The sequence below is a fragment of the Mastigoproctus giganteus genome, chromosome 10 (assembly GCF_048544385.1).
Source record: "Mastigoproctus giganteus isolate SK-2022 chromosome 10, ASM4854438v1, whole genome shotgun sequence".
In the NCBI taxonomy this organism is placed as follows: Eukaryota; Metazoa; Arthropoda; class Arachnida; order Uropygi; family Thelyphonidae; genus Mastigoproctus; species Mastigoproctus giganteus.
In genome coordinates this window covers 133,094,678-133,110,915 of record NC_143584.1, presented here as the reverse complement: position 1 = coordinate 133,110,915, position 16,238 = coordinate 133,094,678, and the positions used below count along the sequence as shown (strand labels likewise).

The window sequence follows — 16,238 nt, the reverse complement described above, 5'->3', positions numbered from 1 at the left end:
CACCAATGCTAGGAGTTTGGTAAATAAATTTGATGAATTTGAGATTGGTCAAAACATCAAAGGCAGATATTGTTGGGATATCAGAGAGGTGGTGTCACACAGATATAAGGAATGCAGAACTGAAATTTTAGTGAGTACAATGTGTACAGGAAGGATAGACAGGATAGGAAGGGAGGAGGGTTTATGCTATTAGTTAAGAAACACTTAAAATCAAAGGAAGTACAGCCAGTCGACATGGCTGGACAGTGCAGTGTTGAGTCAGTTTGGTGTGACATAAGCACTGGGAAAGCAAAATTGAGAGTAGGAGTGTGTTATAGGCCTAATGACTCTGATGAGTATAATAAACAAATGTACAGAGAAATAGTGGGCCAGTAAATCAGTGTGTCTTATAATGGGGGATTTTAATTTCCCAGATATTGACTGGAATTTTCGAGTCAATATCTGGGAAATTGACAAGGCTTTTGTGGATTTGTTGGATGATTGTTTTCTACATCAACATGTTCGGGAGGCAACTAGAGGGAGTAATACTCTTGATCTGATTATCAGTAGTGATTCTTCATGCATTAAGAATCTGCAGATAAAGGAACCACTAGGTGGTAGTGATCACAGTGTGCTGAAGTGGGATCTACTCAAAGTGGTAACTACCATCAGGGGTTAAGGGAAGGGTTTCTGTTTTGTAAAGTTGTCTGCGGTGGTCTGAAATATTGTTCAAAGTTTAGGCCTAAATGGATGTCAGGCGAATTAATGAGACATGTGACAGAGAAGAAAAATGCATGGGATACATATAAATTAAGAGATTTAAGAGGTGACACAAAAGCCTATGATAGATATAAGCTAGTCTGTAATCAAGTCACAAAGGAGGTTAGGCAGGTTAAGGCAGATTACGAGAAATCCTTGGCAAAGGATGCAAAGAAAAACATCAAAGAGTTCTTTACTTATGTAAAGAAGGAAGGAAGGAGATGAATCAGATTGGTCCACTTGATATTGGTTGTTCAACTGTTGATGATCCTGCTCAGGTAGCTAACAAACTAAATGAGTATTTTGCCTAATTCACACATGAGGAGTTATTCAGGGAGGGGAATGCAGAGGTGAATTAAACTCTGGCACTGAGCTTGATGATTTTGTAATGACTGAGAGGAAAGTGGAGGAGAAATTGTTGAAAATAAACATAAAAAAGGCGCCTGGTGTGGATGTGATCTATCCAGTTATATTAAGGGAGGCAGCAAAGGGAATAAGCAAACCCTTAACCATAATTATGAGAGCTTCCTTGGACTCAGGGGAGGTGCCCATAGACTGGAGATGTGCAAATGTGACTCCAATTCACAAAGGAGAATGAAATGGCGACACAAGTAATTACAGACATGTTAGTTTAACTTCTGTCCCAGGGAAATTAATGGAGGCACTGGTTAAAGAAGCACTGCAGGATCATCTAGACAAGATTTCAGTTATAGCTTGGACACGGCATGGGCTTGTTAAGGGGGAAGTCTTGTCTGACCAATTTGATTGGATAGTATGATGTAGTCACAAAGGAACTGGATGCATATAATAATTTTGATAACATATATTTGGATCTTAGAAAGGCTTTTGATACTGTTGCACATGGAAGACTGCTGCACAAATTGGAGCAGTCTGGCCTTAAGAGCAGGTTTCTGCAATGGATAAAAGGATGGTTGAGTGGGAGAAAACAGAGAGTGGTAATCAATGGACACTGCTCTTCGTGGACTGATGTTATTAGTGGAGTACCTCAGGGTTCAGTGTTGGGTCCATTGTTGTTTTCTATATTTATTAATGATATTGATGATGGCATATCAGGCTTAATGTTCAAGTTTGCTGATGATACGAAGGTTGGCAAGGTTGTTAATGACACTACTGATAGTAAGCTGCTGCAGCAGGATCTAGAAAAGTTGAGCAGATGGGCTGAGAGGTGGCAACTGAAGTTTAACATTGACAAATGTAAAGTACTGCATATGGGAAGCAATAACCTCACAGTAATGTATCAACTGTGTGGGACAACACTGACAGTGGTAATTGTGCTGGGGGTAATTATGCAGGCAGATATGCAATTTTCTGAGCACTAGAGGTGGTCTGCAAGAGTAGCTCATAGTGTCTTGATGTAGACCTGATGATGTAACGATGTAGAGCTGCTGGAATGAGTACAGAGAAGGCCAACAAGATTAGTGAATGGAACAAAGGGTTGCTTTTACGAAGAAAGGCTTAAGTTTAGCAAATTACAGTATCTGGTTACCAGGCACCTGCATGGTTATTTGATTGAAGTATAAAGCCTTGAATGGTTTGAGCATGCTCAATAATCACCTCAGAGAACATAAATTCAAATTGAGGAAAGACAGTTTTAGGAGTGATGTGCAAAAAGTTTAACCAAACATTGGTTAAAATTGGTGAGTGGATGGCTGAAATGAGAAGGGTTTCTTTTTTTTTTTTTTTTTTTTTTTGGCTGATGCTATATAAGCTTGCTTACTTGCATCATGTACCTTTACTAATGCTAATAGCCAACTACTTAAATAGTTATAAATTGGCATCATTAAGTATATCTCATATTGTGAATACCTGCACAACAAGTTGCCATGATATTGCACTACCTCGAATAAGTAACAGTTCACCATAGGAGAAGGCTATTCTTATTTATTCTCAGCAGATACCATCACCCATACGGCACCCTTTCAGAGCTTATTGACTCCTCATCAGTGGGTGGGCAGGTACCCTGTTGTTGCAGTGATGACTCTTTACATAACCCGAGGTTTTAGCCCTAATCTATACCCTAATCTAAATTACTCCACACCATCAAGCATCTCTCATATTGTGGATTTATTTTTCGCAACAGGGTTGTCATCATTGCAACACAGGGGACCTGCCCATCCACTGATGTGTAGCCAATAAGTTCTGAAACGGTGCCGTATGGGTGATGGTATCTGCTGAGAATAAATAAGAATAGTCTTCCCCTATGGTGAAGCATTACTTATTCGAAGTAGTTCAATATCAAGGCAACTCGTGAAGATATTCACAATATGAGATATACTTAATGATGTCAATTTATAACTATTTAAATAGTTGGCTATGTACTAAAATGATGCAATTGCACTAACTTGTACATTAGTTAAATTCTTTACATAACCTAATGCTTTAGCCCTAAACTATACCGTAATCTGAACTGGTTCAACACGATGGACCTTTTATATGAATACGGGTGATAACTACTGTGGTGAAAAAACATCCCCGTGTTTGTGGGCTTATGATGAATACTAAAACTTGTTTTCACCCTCTCTTTTAAGTGCAATGTTTAAGAAATTGATGGTCTTAGTTTCTTCCTGTACTATCCCTAGTGTAAATTTCAACCTAGTGTTAATGATATTAAAGGTCTGTAAAACCTCATTTGTAGTGTTGCAATCCGTAATAATGAGAATATTGTCGAGGTATCTACCATAAAATGTAATTTTCGCTAAAAATGATGTTAAGTATATGTTTTCTATTCTATTTTAGTAAATCTCCGCAATTAAGGTACTTAGGCTTAGGCCCATGGGAAAACCAAAAATCTGTCTATAAATCTTACCCTGAAAGAAAATATAATTTGCCTCGATCAATAATTTAATAATTTTACTGAAAAATATATTTTTTAGGCAACCTGGTATTATTAATTCTGATAGTATTATTGTTCATTAAATCCCATAAAAACATTTTTCCCCATAATGGGTTTTCCTTCCACTTATTCGAGTCAAGCTGGAACAGATTAAAGTCACCCATAATAAGGCATTTTGCTTGTCCATTCCATCTACATGTGAAGAATCTCATCATATACACTGGTGTTTAAAGAAAGCGCATCACCTAGGAATTACATTTCTAACCCTTTTTCACGATGGTATGTTACTTTAATGACTAGCATCACAAATAGGAATATAAACAAAAGATATTTATTAATAGTTAAGGCAAAGCTAAGTAATATTTGACAGATGCTCTCAAAATATTCCAAAATGAGCATTTGCGACCTTTATACAACGATTTTGGTAAACATGACAATTATGGATGAATTATTAGAAGCCCTCAGTTTGGAAATGGAAAACAAAATGAAAAATTCACCAGGTTTAAACTAATATTTAGTTGAACTGCCTCTGGCCCCGATGACAGCAGCACACCGTCATGGCATTGACAAGGTCAATTTCTGAAAATAATCAACTGATAGTTCGTGGTTCCAAACACCCATTATGGCTCCCTGAAGTTCGCAAAGGGTCTTTGGTTTCTTTCTGGCAACTGCAGATTCCACACGATACCAACAGTTCTCTATAGGATTCAGGTCCCAGCTGTTTCCTGGCCAGCTAAGAGTTGTAATGGACCATTCTTCCAACCATTTTTTCACCTGTAACAAATGTAAACACATTACTGTCAAACCTCTAATGCAGAAATGAAGCTAAAGTAACTACAGAAGTGCCTACTTACACTTTTAGCCCAATAACAAGGAGCACAGTCGTCCTGAAAGATGCAGTTACTTGTTAGGTTGAAATTGTCTCTAATGGTTGGCAGAAATTTGCTTTCCAGTATAGCCAGGTATCCATTGGCATTTACGGAACCTTTTAGAAACTACAGGTGACCTACTCTGTGATACTAAATGCACCCCCATGTCATTTGGCTGGTAGGGAAATTCACTGTAGACACCATACAGTCTGGATAGTATTCTTCACCATGTTTACGACGAATTGTTTGTCTCCCATCAGAGCCATGCAAGTTGAATTTCTTCCCATCTGAGAAAATAACTGACTTCCACTGCTTGGAGGTCCATTTAATATACTTCTTGCACCAAATTAATTGGGCCTTTTTCATTTTTGTGTGAGGTGGGGCTTCTTAGGATGACGGGCTAAGAGTCTATTTTTGAAGAGGCATCTTCTGACTGTTACTTCACTTGCTACAACTCCTGTATGTTCTTTCCATTCTCTTTTCAGCTCAGATGAAGAAACTTTACTGTTTTTAAGGCATAAGTGCTTCAAAACACGGTTCTGTTTTGGTGTAGAGACTCGTTTGCATCCAGTTCCTTTTTTCCTATCAGCAGAACCAGTATTCTTGAGTTTGGAAAGAAATCTACTCACTGTTTAATGATTACAAGATGCTCTATAAGCAATATGATGGGAAGAACATCCTTCCTCATGTAAAGCAACAATAGCACTCTTTCTTTGTGGCGTCCAACTGCGCATAAATCTCCATCCTGACACAAGCAAGGAATGACTGCAACTCTTGCAGAGCATGCTTATATAGCTGAAAGTAACAGCTGATGCAATATTACGTCATCACATTCGCGTGTCAATCTTATCTGATGCAATCTGTAAGAAATATTGCCACATACTTACGCTATTTGAAAAACAATTACAGTTTTAAGGATGCACTTTCTTTGAACACCAGTGTACTTCACAATCTTTTGATCTGTATATTCTTCTGATCTTCACAATCTTCTGATCTGCTGGCAGACGTAATTTCAGACTCAGCAAAAGCTCTTTTCATGATCAAGCTACGTTGATAAGAAGATGACCCCACTCCTTCTATTTTCCCTATCTTTCCTAAATATATTATACATACTGTAGTGGAACTTGTCATCACCAATATCTGGGTGGGATGCATTTCTGTTAGCCCTATTATATCAGCATTAGTTGTCCTAACCAGGAGTTCAAATTCAGCGATTTTATTGACAGTACTCTTGACATTGCTTTTGACTCAGTTGAGACTAATGATCTTCTATAGTTGTTACGGTGACACACCCCTTGAAGTTATTTAGGTTTGTATTCCAAGGTTTATCTTACCCCTCATTTGAAACATTGCTACCCTCAGAACATCTTTTCAACATCTGGTGCTATGGTAACAAAGAAGAATTCATGATGTGAGTGCAAGCATTTCTTTGATTCATATCATCAGATAAACACAGATCTTTGTACCACTTTTGTTCAAATGAATACCATCTCTACCAAATATATTCCTTCTACCTACAAATGCTGGCCACGCTGATAAAAATTTCCCCCTAGAACTTTGCAGATTCTCTAGAGTTTCAAGTTAATCCACAAGGCTTATTCTGAAAATATTTTGAAATCTGTAGTCAAAACTTGCACACAGCAGAGTTGGAGTTGAAGTGATTACTGACATCACATTATTTTAATGAAAAAAAAAAAAAAAAAACATTTTTCAAGTTTGTGTTGTGTAGTTTGAATGACAAAAATCATTACAAGCACAGTATGAATCATCTAAGATCAATGTGAGTGCCCAAATTTCATTGATTCTAGTCCACTCTGAACTGTGGAACAATGGTATTTTTAAACAAGGAAACATCTTTTCCATATGATGTGTGAGAGCATTATTGCAAACTAATTATAAATTGATCTTAATACTTGAACCGAAAATACTTGGACTTGTTCAGTTTTTGTAATCTTTTGTTAATAGATTTTTTTCCCCATTCCGCTTCTTCATTGACTTCAAAATTAAGATAAGATGGGTTTCCCATATTTGCTGAATTAAATTATTCATTTATAATTAATTTTTAATCTGATAGTTTTGTCACATATCTTCAGTTAACCTTATTTGTTACAGGATTTGAAATAAACCACGATTGTAATTGTATGCTTGCACTGGCAGAAAAAAAACAAAATGCCAAAAGACTGAACTAGCAGATTATTTCTTACGTATGGTTACAGCTATATATGCTTGGTTAGGGCACTCCAGACGCAAATGTAAATGCTACTTTTATGTGCATTGGGAACTGAATTCAGATTGTTTCAAACAGGTAGCAGGCTGGAAAGCCTCTACTCCACAGATTACCTTATTTTACAAATGTTATTATAAGTATTAAATATCTGAATACCTCTTTTAAATGTTCTGTAAATATTATTTTTCAGAAAATTTAATTATCAAAAATAATTATTTTTTTCATTTAGCTGAAGATTAAGAATGTCCATGTGCGTTATGAAGATGATCAATCTGATAAAAATTCAAAATTTGCATGTGGCATTATTATCCATGCTCTGTCAGCACAAAGTACCGATGATAATTGGGTAACTTTAATAACTTGGACATTATTTTGTGTAGAATGTTGTTTTGTGCAGAAGTTTTTATTTTTAAAATGTTATTATATCATGGTAAATATCTGAATACCTTTTTTAGAGATTATAAAAATATTATTTTTCAAAAAATAATTATCAAAAATATTTTTTTTCATTTAGCTCAAGATTAAGAATGTCCGTGTGTATTATTTACATGTTGCAGGATCCTCGTGTGTTTTTTTGATTTAATTTTATTTGTATAATCAATCTGAAAATTCAAAATTTGCATGTGGCATGATTATCTCTGCACTGTCAGCACAATGTTTATCTTTATTGCACTGGAATATGTTTTTTTATTATTGAAAATTGTAAATTTATAAATTCACTAGATAATATTGACTTCCTCAAGAAATCCATAATTCTTGCCCCATTAAATAAAATTTCATCATTTCATTGCATATTTTAGAGCCAAAAAAAAAAAAGCTTCAAATTTGATAATACTATGTGATAAAAAAAGTTTGTTTATATTTATTTGTTTCTTATATGTATTTTGTGTGTTGAATCGAACAGCACCATTGTTTTTTTCCTCATGTCAATATTTTGGTGGCAGTTGAAGGTTTTATGTTTTTGCTACATTTATACACTTATGATGCAAAACATTGACTGCCCCTGTCTCCATGAGTGAAGGCATCCCACAGCACTTTTGGGTGGTCACCGACTGGTGAAGCACAAGATAGTGATGACATGGTTAGTGACTGTTAGTATGAAGCCCATGTGATGTGAAAAGGGAAGGATCTGACAGAGTTAGAATGAAAAATGATCTGCATCACTAGAGCAGATAAATCATCTCAACTGCAGGCATTGTTGACTGTTTGAGGATCACTGTAGTGAAGATCTGGTGGGAATGGTTTCATTCCCACTGGGCCTTCACAGAGGGAACATTCCTGCCACCTGTTTAAAAGAGTAAAATCTGGATCCCTGCTGCAAGGCTTCCATGCAGACATGTTAATTGCAGACATGTTGCAGGATCCTCATGTGTTTTTTTGATTTGATTGATCTTTTTAAAGAAAGTGTTGTTAGTTAATTCAGAAGATGGTCATCTTTTATATATAGTTTAAAAGCCTTGTTACTTCACAATAGGAATATATAGGGTGTTTTTGAAAGTTCTCAGCAATCTTTGGGAGTGCGTCCTGTTGAGTATAGGGATGAAAATGTTCACAGGGACATCACTTAAATAATGCTTCCATTCTAAATTATAGTGTTTTCTTTTTTTCATAGAGTGAAAGTAAAGTACACCTGTCAGTAATTAAGATGATAGGTAAATTTGAATCTGTTTCTGATTTGATGTTTCATGTATGTGCATGCAAATTTTGGAACAAATCCATCTCTGCTTTCTGAGTAAGGCAACTGTTGAATAAAGTTTTGTTGATTTTCTTTTTATCAATTATCCTCAAATTACATGTAACTAGATTGTTATTTTCAATCTGATCTGTATGTTTTTCTTATGTTAGCCGTGCATGATCAGTGATGCTTAAATGGCAGACATTCATTTCATCTATGGACATTCCATTCTTTAAAAGATTTAATAATTATACCTCATGTAAAACAATAAGAATATTTACTTTCTCGTCTCTTAATGGGATGATCACAAACAAATTTCTTGCATACTCTTTCCCAACTGTTGATCTTATAATTTTAGCAGCACCCAAAGCTTGTTGAACATACAGATTTCATGTACTCTTCTGTAGAAGTGTGTGTTCAGTGGTCGATTTGCATGTTGTTTTGGATGATAAAAAAAAAATCCTACTCCTTTGTCTGAGATTGGCTGATTGCATCATCCATTAAAGAGGACTTAAGCAATTCCTCTAGTTAGCAGGATCAACACATCCTCTCAGAATGGGAGATGGTAATATGATGCATTGACTTTGCTGGAATGTAGGATTTTATCAACTGTAGATTAATTTCAATTTTATGGTTACACAAACAGAAGCTAAGACACACATAGGGTATTATGGTTGTGAATTGTGTATGTTCTTCAGTTGGTTTTCCTGTTTACTGAATGAAAAACCTGGGAAACAGGTGGAAAACCTTTCTGTCCTCACCAAGACCAACTAGTTTTTCATGTCATTGACTGTTTAAGATATAGGGTTTTGGATACATTGGTAACATAGACCATGTGGCGCCATATATATTTATGTCTGTAAATTGTGTGTGTTCTGTGGTTGATTTGCCTGTCTGCTGAACAAAAAACGTGTGCGTGCGTGCGTGCGTGTGTGGCAGGGGGGAAGTTTGTGTACTCCGAACTGCCTGAGCCATTCCATATTTTTAATATTTCCTTTACTTTTTATTTTCCTATATTTTTGTTTCTCACGCGCAGTGGTTTTACAAATGCATAGTGAGAAACTATATTCTTTCTATACTACATTTTTTCTCATTCACAAAGTTTTAGCACTCTTTTCTTGCTACTTTATATGTGATTTACTTCTTTTTCTCTTTTGGGTTGTACTTATCATGAATTATCCTTTAACTTTCATTTTTTTTTTTTAACTGCTTAAGACTTCTATTGTCTTAGTCTTTTTGTTCTGGATATTTCTTTTGCATCTCCTTTCTGGTTTTGGTTTTATTTTGGTTTAGTCTCTTAGGAGAGTTATTAAATTGTTAAGTTTTTAATTATTAAGTTATTATATTATCAAATTATTTCTAAATTCACCATTTTAATTGTTTATTTCATGGTATGTGTTTTGCATTAGAAATGCTTTAAATTGTCTTCTTTTCGTGCAATTCTGGTGATTGACTCTTGATAATGACAACTTAACTGTTTATGTTTTTATTTTATGTTTTTTGTTTAATGCTGTAATTTTTTTTTTCTTTACTCTATTCTTTTCAATTTTTTTTCACTCTATTACCTATGTCAGTTATATAAATGTTATTTGTGAGTTTTTGTATAAGTAATTTCATGCAACTACTCGCCTGTCTTGCGACTGGCTGCATAGATAGAGCTAATAAGTATATATATATATATATATATATATGTAAATGTTGTTAATATCCAGTGCCGTTACTAACGCTGATGGGAAATTGTGCTCCCGGATAACCTGAGCACCAGCTTTATATTCTTCAATAACATACTGTTTACTTTCCTACAACTAAAAATTCTTCCACACTTCTGGGCTATTAGTGTAATATGAGCACAGGAGTGTTTATTTCTGTCCTAATTACCTTCCTAATTTTGCCTCCCATTACCTAAACAGCCGAACAATGACTTTTAACTATAATACACAACATTTACATAAAAATATGTAATCATATCCACTGTAATCATATTAGGTACATCCCTGCTGTGCACACAAATGGTTTGTCCGACAACGTTGCAAGTCACATGACCACAGTTGTGGATATAAATGCAGCAGAACAACCTTTGTAGTATCGGTTAAGCGTACAAACCGTAGCTAGAATGGGGAAAAAGAGTGATCTAACAGACTTTGAACGTGGCATGGTAGCAGGTCCAAGATGTGCTGGACAAAGCATCTCTGAAATGGCAGTTCTGAACTTTTCACGCACCACAGTTTCAAGGGTGTATCGAGAATGGTGCAGTAAACAGAAAACATTCTCTCAACGGTACTGCTGTGGAAGAAAATCGCTTGTTGATGAGAGAGGTCAGAGGAGGATGGCTAGAATTGTGCAAGCAAACAGACGGGCCAGAATGTCGCACATCACATCAGAATGCAACCTTGGTGCACAGAAAAAAATATCACAACGGACCACAAGTTGCACTTTGTCGTGAATGGGCTACAATAGCCGACGGCCACATTGCGTACCTTTGTATCAATGAAGAACAAGAGAGTACGCCTCCTGTGGGCACAACAACACCAGCACTGGACTATAGAGGATTGGAAAACAGTTGCTTGGTTTGATGAGTCGAAGTTCCTGGTGCATCATGTTGATGGAAGGCTCAGAATTTGGCCAAAACAACATGAATCTGTGGACCCGTCATTGTCTGACGACTACGGTGCAAGGTGGTGGGGGCAGTGTTATGCTGTGGGGAATGTTTTCTTGGCACACGTTGGGTCCATTGATACCCATAGATTCACGTCTGAATGCCACATCATACCTAAACATTGTTGCTGACCAAATGAAATCTGTTCGTGTTGACAGTTTATCCTCAATCAGATGGTTACTTTCATCAGGATAATGCGCCGGTGCACAAAGCCCAAATCACTATGGAATGTTTTCAGGAACATGACAATGACTTTTCTTTGCTGCAGTGGCCCGCCCAATTCCTCGGATCTCAATCCTATTGAACATCTTTGGGATGAGCTGGAAAGGGCTGTTCCCTGCAGGCCTACACCTCCATCAAATCTCAAGGAACTGCACGACAAACTCATGTTTGCATGGTACTCCATTCCTGCACAACGTTTTCAGCATCTTGTTCAATCCATGCCTAGATGAATTCAGGCTGTTTGCAAGGCTAAAGGAGGCTCAACACGCTACTAGGTAGATGTACCTAATAAAGTGGCAGCACAGTGTGTATATATATACAGAGTGATTCACTACCAGTGCAACAAAGTTGCAGGAGGTGTAGGGGGCACAAAGACAAATCGGAATCACATAGCATTGCAGGGTCCGAAATGCCTTCGTCATGCGGTAGAGGATGTTGAACGGGAGGTCGCGTGAACAGTGATCCCGCTGGAAGTCGGCATTTGCGAACCAGTTCCCGAGGCAGTAGGATGGACGAGTATTCAAATGTTGAACTGGCCGACATGCACCTCGCGTATGGAGCTGTGGACTGTAATGGGCGCGCCGCTCTGCGCTTGTACCAGGAATGTTTCCCGCACAGGCGTGCTCCTCATCATACGATTTTCGCACGTGTGCACATAAGATTATGTGAGACTGGTTGTTTCACGAGAGGTACCATGAATCGAGAGCGAACGACGAGGATGCCAGACAATGAGGAGAATGTTCTACGTCTTGCAGAAGGCAATCCGAGTACGAGTACTCGAGCGATAGGCCAACGATTGGGTATTTCCCAATCCACTGTATGGAGGATACTGTCAACAAACCAAATGAGGCCATGCAATCTGCAATGCGTCCAATCATTGGAGCCTGCAGATTATCCACTCCGGAGGACTTTTGCTACTTGGTTTCATCAACAGAAACGGTTCGCAAATGCTGACTTCCAGCGGGATCGCTGTTCACGCGACCTCCCGTTCAACATCCTCTACCGCATGATGAAGGCCTCCTGCTGTTATTTGGTTTTTAGGAGCATTAGCAACTAAGGCCATAATGTTCCGGGAATATGCGGTGGTCATTCCCTGACCTTTCCGCATCCTCCGTATTTGGTGGTGATGGGCTCGAACTCCGGTCTAATCAAGAAGCGTGTGCTACGCACTGCTGCTCCTTCCCACCTAGCTACAGAGGTGCCTGACGAAGGCATTTCGGACCCTGCAATGCTATATCATTCTGATTCGTCTTTGTGCCCCCTACACCTGCAAGTTTGTCGCACTGGTAGTGAATCACCCTGTATAGTGGAACTTCTCTATTACAAACTTCTATTTAACAAATTTCTCTATATTGTGAATTTTTTCGCAAAACATTGCACCTTGAAATGAAATTGCATGTAAAATTAAATTAACCCCATATAGAAAAGTGTTAGTTTCTCTATAACAAATAAAAAAAAAAAAAATTAGCTACAGCATTTTTAAAGATTTTCAAGCATTTACTGCTAAACAGCTGCTCACATATAATATGGCCTCCTTCCCTCCGAAATTGCTCATTGTTCATCTGGAATTAACCATCATTTATTGCACACTTTTGGCCATTGATGCTCATAGGAGGGTCTTGGTTTCATTTTTGTTGCAGGGATAAAACCAAATAGATTTTCTTAAAAGTTGTCATAAACTTAGCAATAAATGGGCTAGCTGAGGCATCAAGAGTGCAAGTGCAGTAGCATACGCTCTTTGAGTGGTCCAGAGTTCAAGCCCATGACTGCTAAATACGATTAATATTTGTATCGATTGATTTATTGTAACCTCCACTGATCAGGTGGTCATGCTGGAGTATAAACAAGAATCTATATATACAGCAGACTCTCAATTTCATGATATCTGTGACAACCTCAAGGTCCTTGAGGTTGTCACAGATATGCTAGACAAGCTGTACTTGCTACCTGGGAGTCTAAAACGCTGAAGGAACTGATATTCGGGTGACACTCGAGTCAAGTGGACCAAATTTCGGCGAAGTCCGGATGGTCTGTGACAGCCAAATCCTCTGCTTGCACCTTCACGATGGTGGGACTGTTAGTAATCCTGGGTATAACCTCCATGCTCAAGTACATGGTGGTGACCACCCAGGTGTGAACCAACGTCAGCAGGGGTCGAGGTGTGGCGCCCACACCACATGGAGGAATGCCGCCCCTCTATGTTACCAGGCAGTACTGGGTGGTAGATGACTGTCATCAACTGGTGAATTACCACCACTTTGCTTATTGGAGGCTTGAAGTGGTGGAACCCATGTTTAGTCTCTAGAGCTAAGTTCTGGTCAACCCTTCCCTATCTCTTCCATCATGCAGTATGATTGATGACTTTTGAGGTTATGATGAACTTCGTGGCAAGATCCAATATTCCTTACATTTCGAGGGTACAGCTCTAAAATGGTGTTCGCAGGCCGGCTGCTAGTTAGTACGCTGGACCGAACCTATTGGTAACTCTCTAGGAGACTTCCAGATCAGCTAGTGTATAATCTTGCTACCTCTACTCTGCCAGATAGTGACTAGAGGGAGTCCGAGTAGTGTGTATGCGGGGAGCATTGTCGAGGCTACGTTATGTCAAGGATCTGGATATATTCTTACCACGTGTACGCCATATCCAAAAATTTCATTACTTCATACAGCATGTCCCACTCACTTTTTCAGGCGCCTCCGTAGCCAGGTGGGAAGGAGCAGCAGTGCGTAGCACACGCTTCTTGATTAGACCGGGGTTCGAGCCCGTCACCACCAAATACGGAGGATGTGGAAAGGTCAAAGAATGATCACCACATATCCCGGAGCAATATGGCCTTAGTTGCTAATGCTCCAAAAAACAAACAAACAAACAAACAAACAAACAAACAAACTCACTTTTTCTTACTATTGAATACACCATGAATTGTCAAACTAACAGAGCAAGCTTATCTGCGAAAATATCTAAACTTCCCAAGCACTTCCTAATTCATTTTACAAATATACGTGGTCTCAATTCTAATCTCAACGATGTCCATTTCCACTTTCAGTCTGCCAAACCCCATGTACTTTTTCTGACAGAATCTCAGTTATCGGTTGATTCAACTACTGCTCATTTCAGATACCCAAATTATTCGCTGTATGATTCCTTTCGCCTCAAAGGTGGAACTTGTGCATATGTCCATTCTGATATTCCCTGTCAGAGACTTGGCAATTTGGAATCTCCTGTCTTTGATCTTCTCTGTCTTAAAATCTCTCTAACTCATTGCGTCAAATTCATCTGTTGTCTCTACCGTTCTCCCAATTCCACTAATCACTTGGAGCTCTTTGACTTCCTCTCTTTGCAACTGGACTTTTTCCAGTCCAACTTTCCTAACAGTAAGGTCATTTTCCTTGGTGATTTTAATGTTCACAACTCCAGCTGGCTTCCGTTTTCTAGTCACACCGACCAAGCAGGTCGAGATGCTGAGGCTTTTGCAATTACTAATGACCTAGCACAGATTGTTCATTTACCTACAAGAATACCGGATAATCCTAATCATACAGCCAGAACGCTTGATCTTTTTCTCACAAACAACCATTCTAAGTACACGTTCGAAGTGAGAGGTCCTTTAGGCACTTCAGATCACAACTTGGTGATTGTTTCTTCTCCAATGGAGCACTTATCTCATGGCTATTCCCAACCTTGTATTGTTTGGCATTACAAGAATGCAAAATGGGATGACCTGCGAGATTTCTTTTCTTCTTTTCATTGGTCAGATTACTGTTTCAAAACTTCTGATGTCAACGTTTGCTCCGATCGTGTCAGTTAAATTATTCTTGCAGGAATGGAATCATTTATCCCACGCTTCACTTTAAAATCTCGTCCTTTATCTAAAACTTGGTTTTCCAATAAATGTGCTAAGGCTGTTCAAGAGAAGAATGTTGCATATCGTAATTGACTTGTTTCTAATTCTTCAGTTTCATTTTCTGACTACACCGAAGCTTGCAACAGTTGTAAAGCAATTATTAATCAGTCCAAACTAGAGTTTGAACAGGTTAAGAGTAGAAAACTTGCTTCTTGCCCTAATGGTAGCAGAGCATTGTGGTCTCTTGCCAAAGCTATTGGCTGCAACTTTTGCCCATCTCTGCTCCCACCTCTGTCCAAACCAGATGGTTCTGTTGTCACTTCAGCCAAGGATAAAGCTAACTTGCTAGCATCCCATTTTTCTTCCAGCTCATGTATTAATGATCTTGGTAAAACACCTCCCACCATTCCCAACATGCTCCATTCAATGCCTCCTGTGGTCTTCCATCAAAAGGATATCAGAAGGATTTTGATGAATCTTGATGTTAAGAAAGCTCCAGGTCCTGATGGTATTTCTCCACTTGTTCTCAAAACCTGTGCTCCTAAAATTATTCCTATTCTTTGCCACCTTTTTTCACTTTCTTATTCGAAAGGTGTTTTTCCTTCTGCTTGGAAATTTGCTCATATCCAGCCAGTTCCTAAAAAGGGTGACAAATCCCTCCCATCCAATTATCCCATTGCAATTACTTCTACTCTTTCTAAAGTAATGGAGAAATCAATTAACCATCAACTCTTAAACTACCTAGAAACCTTCCGTCTGATCAATGATCGCCAGTATGGATTCCGTCAGTGTCGATCCACTGGTGATATTCTGGCTTATGTTGCCCATTTATGGACTAATTCAATGGAAAGGTTCGGTGAAACACAAGTAGTTACTCTTGACATCTCAAAGGGTTTTGATTGTGTTTGGCATAAAGGTCTTCTAAACAAGCTTCCATCTTGTGGTTTGCCAACTGTTTTTAGTAATTGGTTATCCAGTTTTCTCTGTGATCACTCACTAAGGGTGATGGTAGATGGCTCTCTGTTTTCTAACTTCTCCAGTAATGCCGGTGTCCCTCATGGTTCAGTTCTTTCCACCACTCTTTTCCTCTTGTATATTAATGACCTTCTTCCATTGACTGGAAATCCTATCCATAGTTTTGCCGATGATAAC

The 16,238-nt window shown here is 38.3% G+C and overlaps 1 protein-coding gene across 6 annotated transcripts in view; it reads left to right on the top strand.

The window, feature by feature from the left end:
* Positions 1 to 16,238, top strand: part of LOC150079291 (intermembrane lipid transfer protein VPS13D-like) — a 1,618,665-nt gene that overhangs the window by 112,086 nt on the left and 1,490,341 nt on the right. For all 6 annotated transcript variants that reach the window (XM_090383928.1, XM_090383929.1, XM_090383926.1 and 3 more), the window contains one exon: positions 6,918 to 7,034. In XM_090383928.1, coding sequence (XP_090240054.1) covers positions 6,918 to 7,034 — 117 coding nt within the window. The remainder of the gene's footprint in view (positions 1 to 6,917; positions 7,035 to 16,238) is intronic.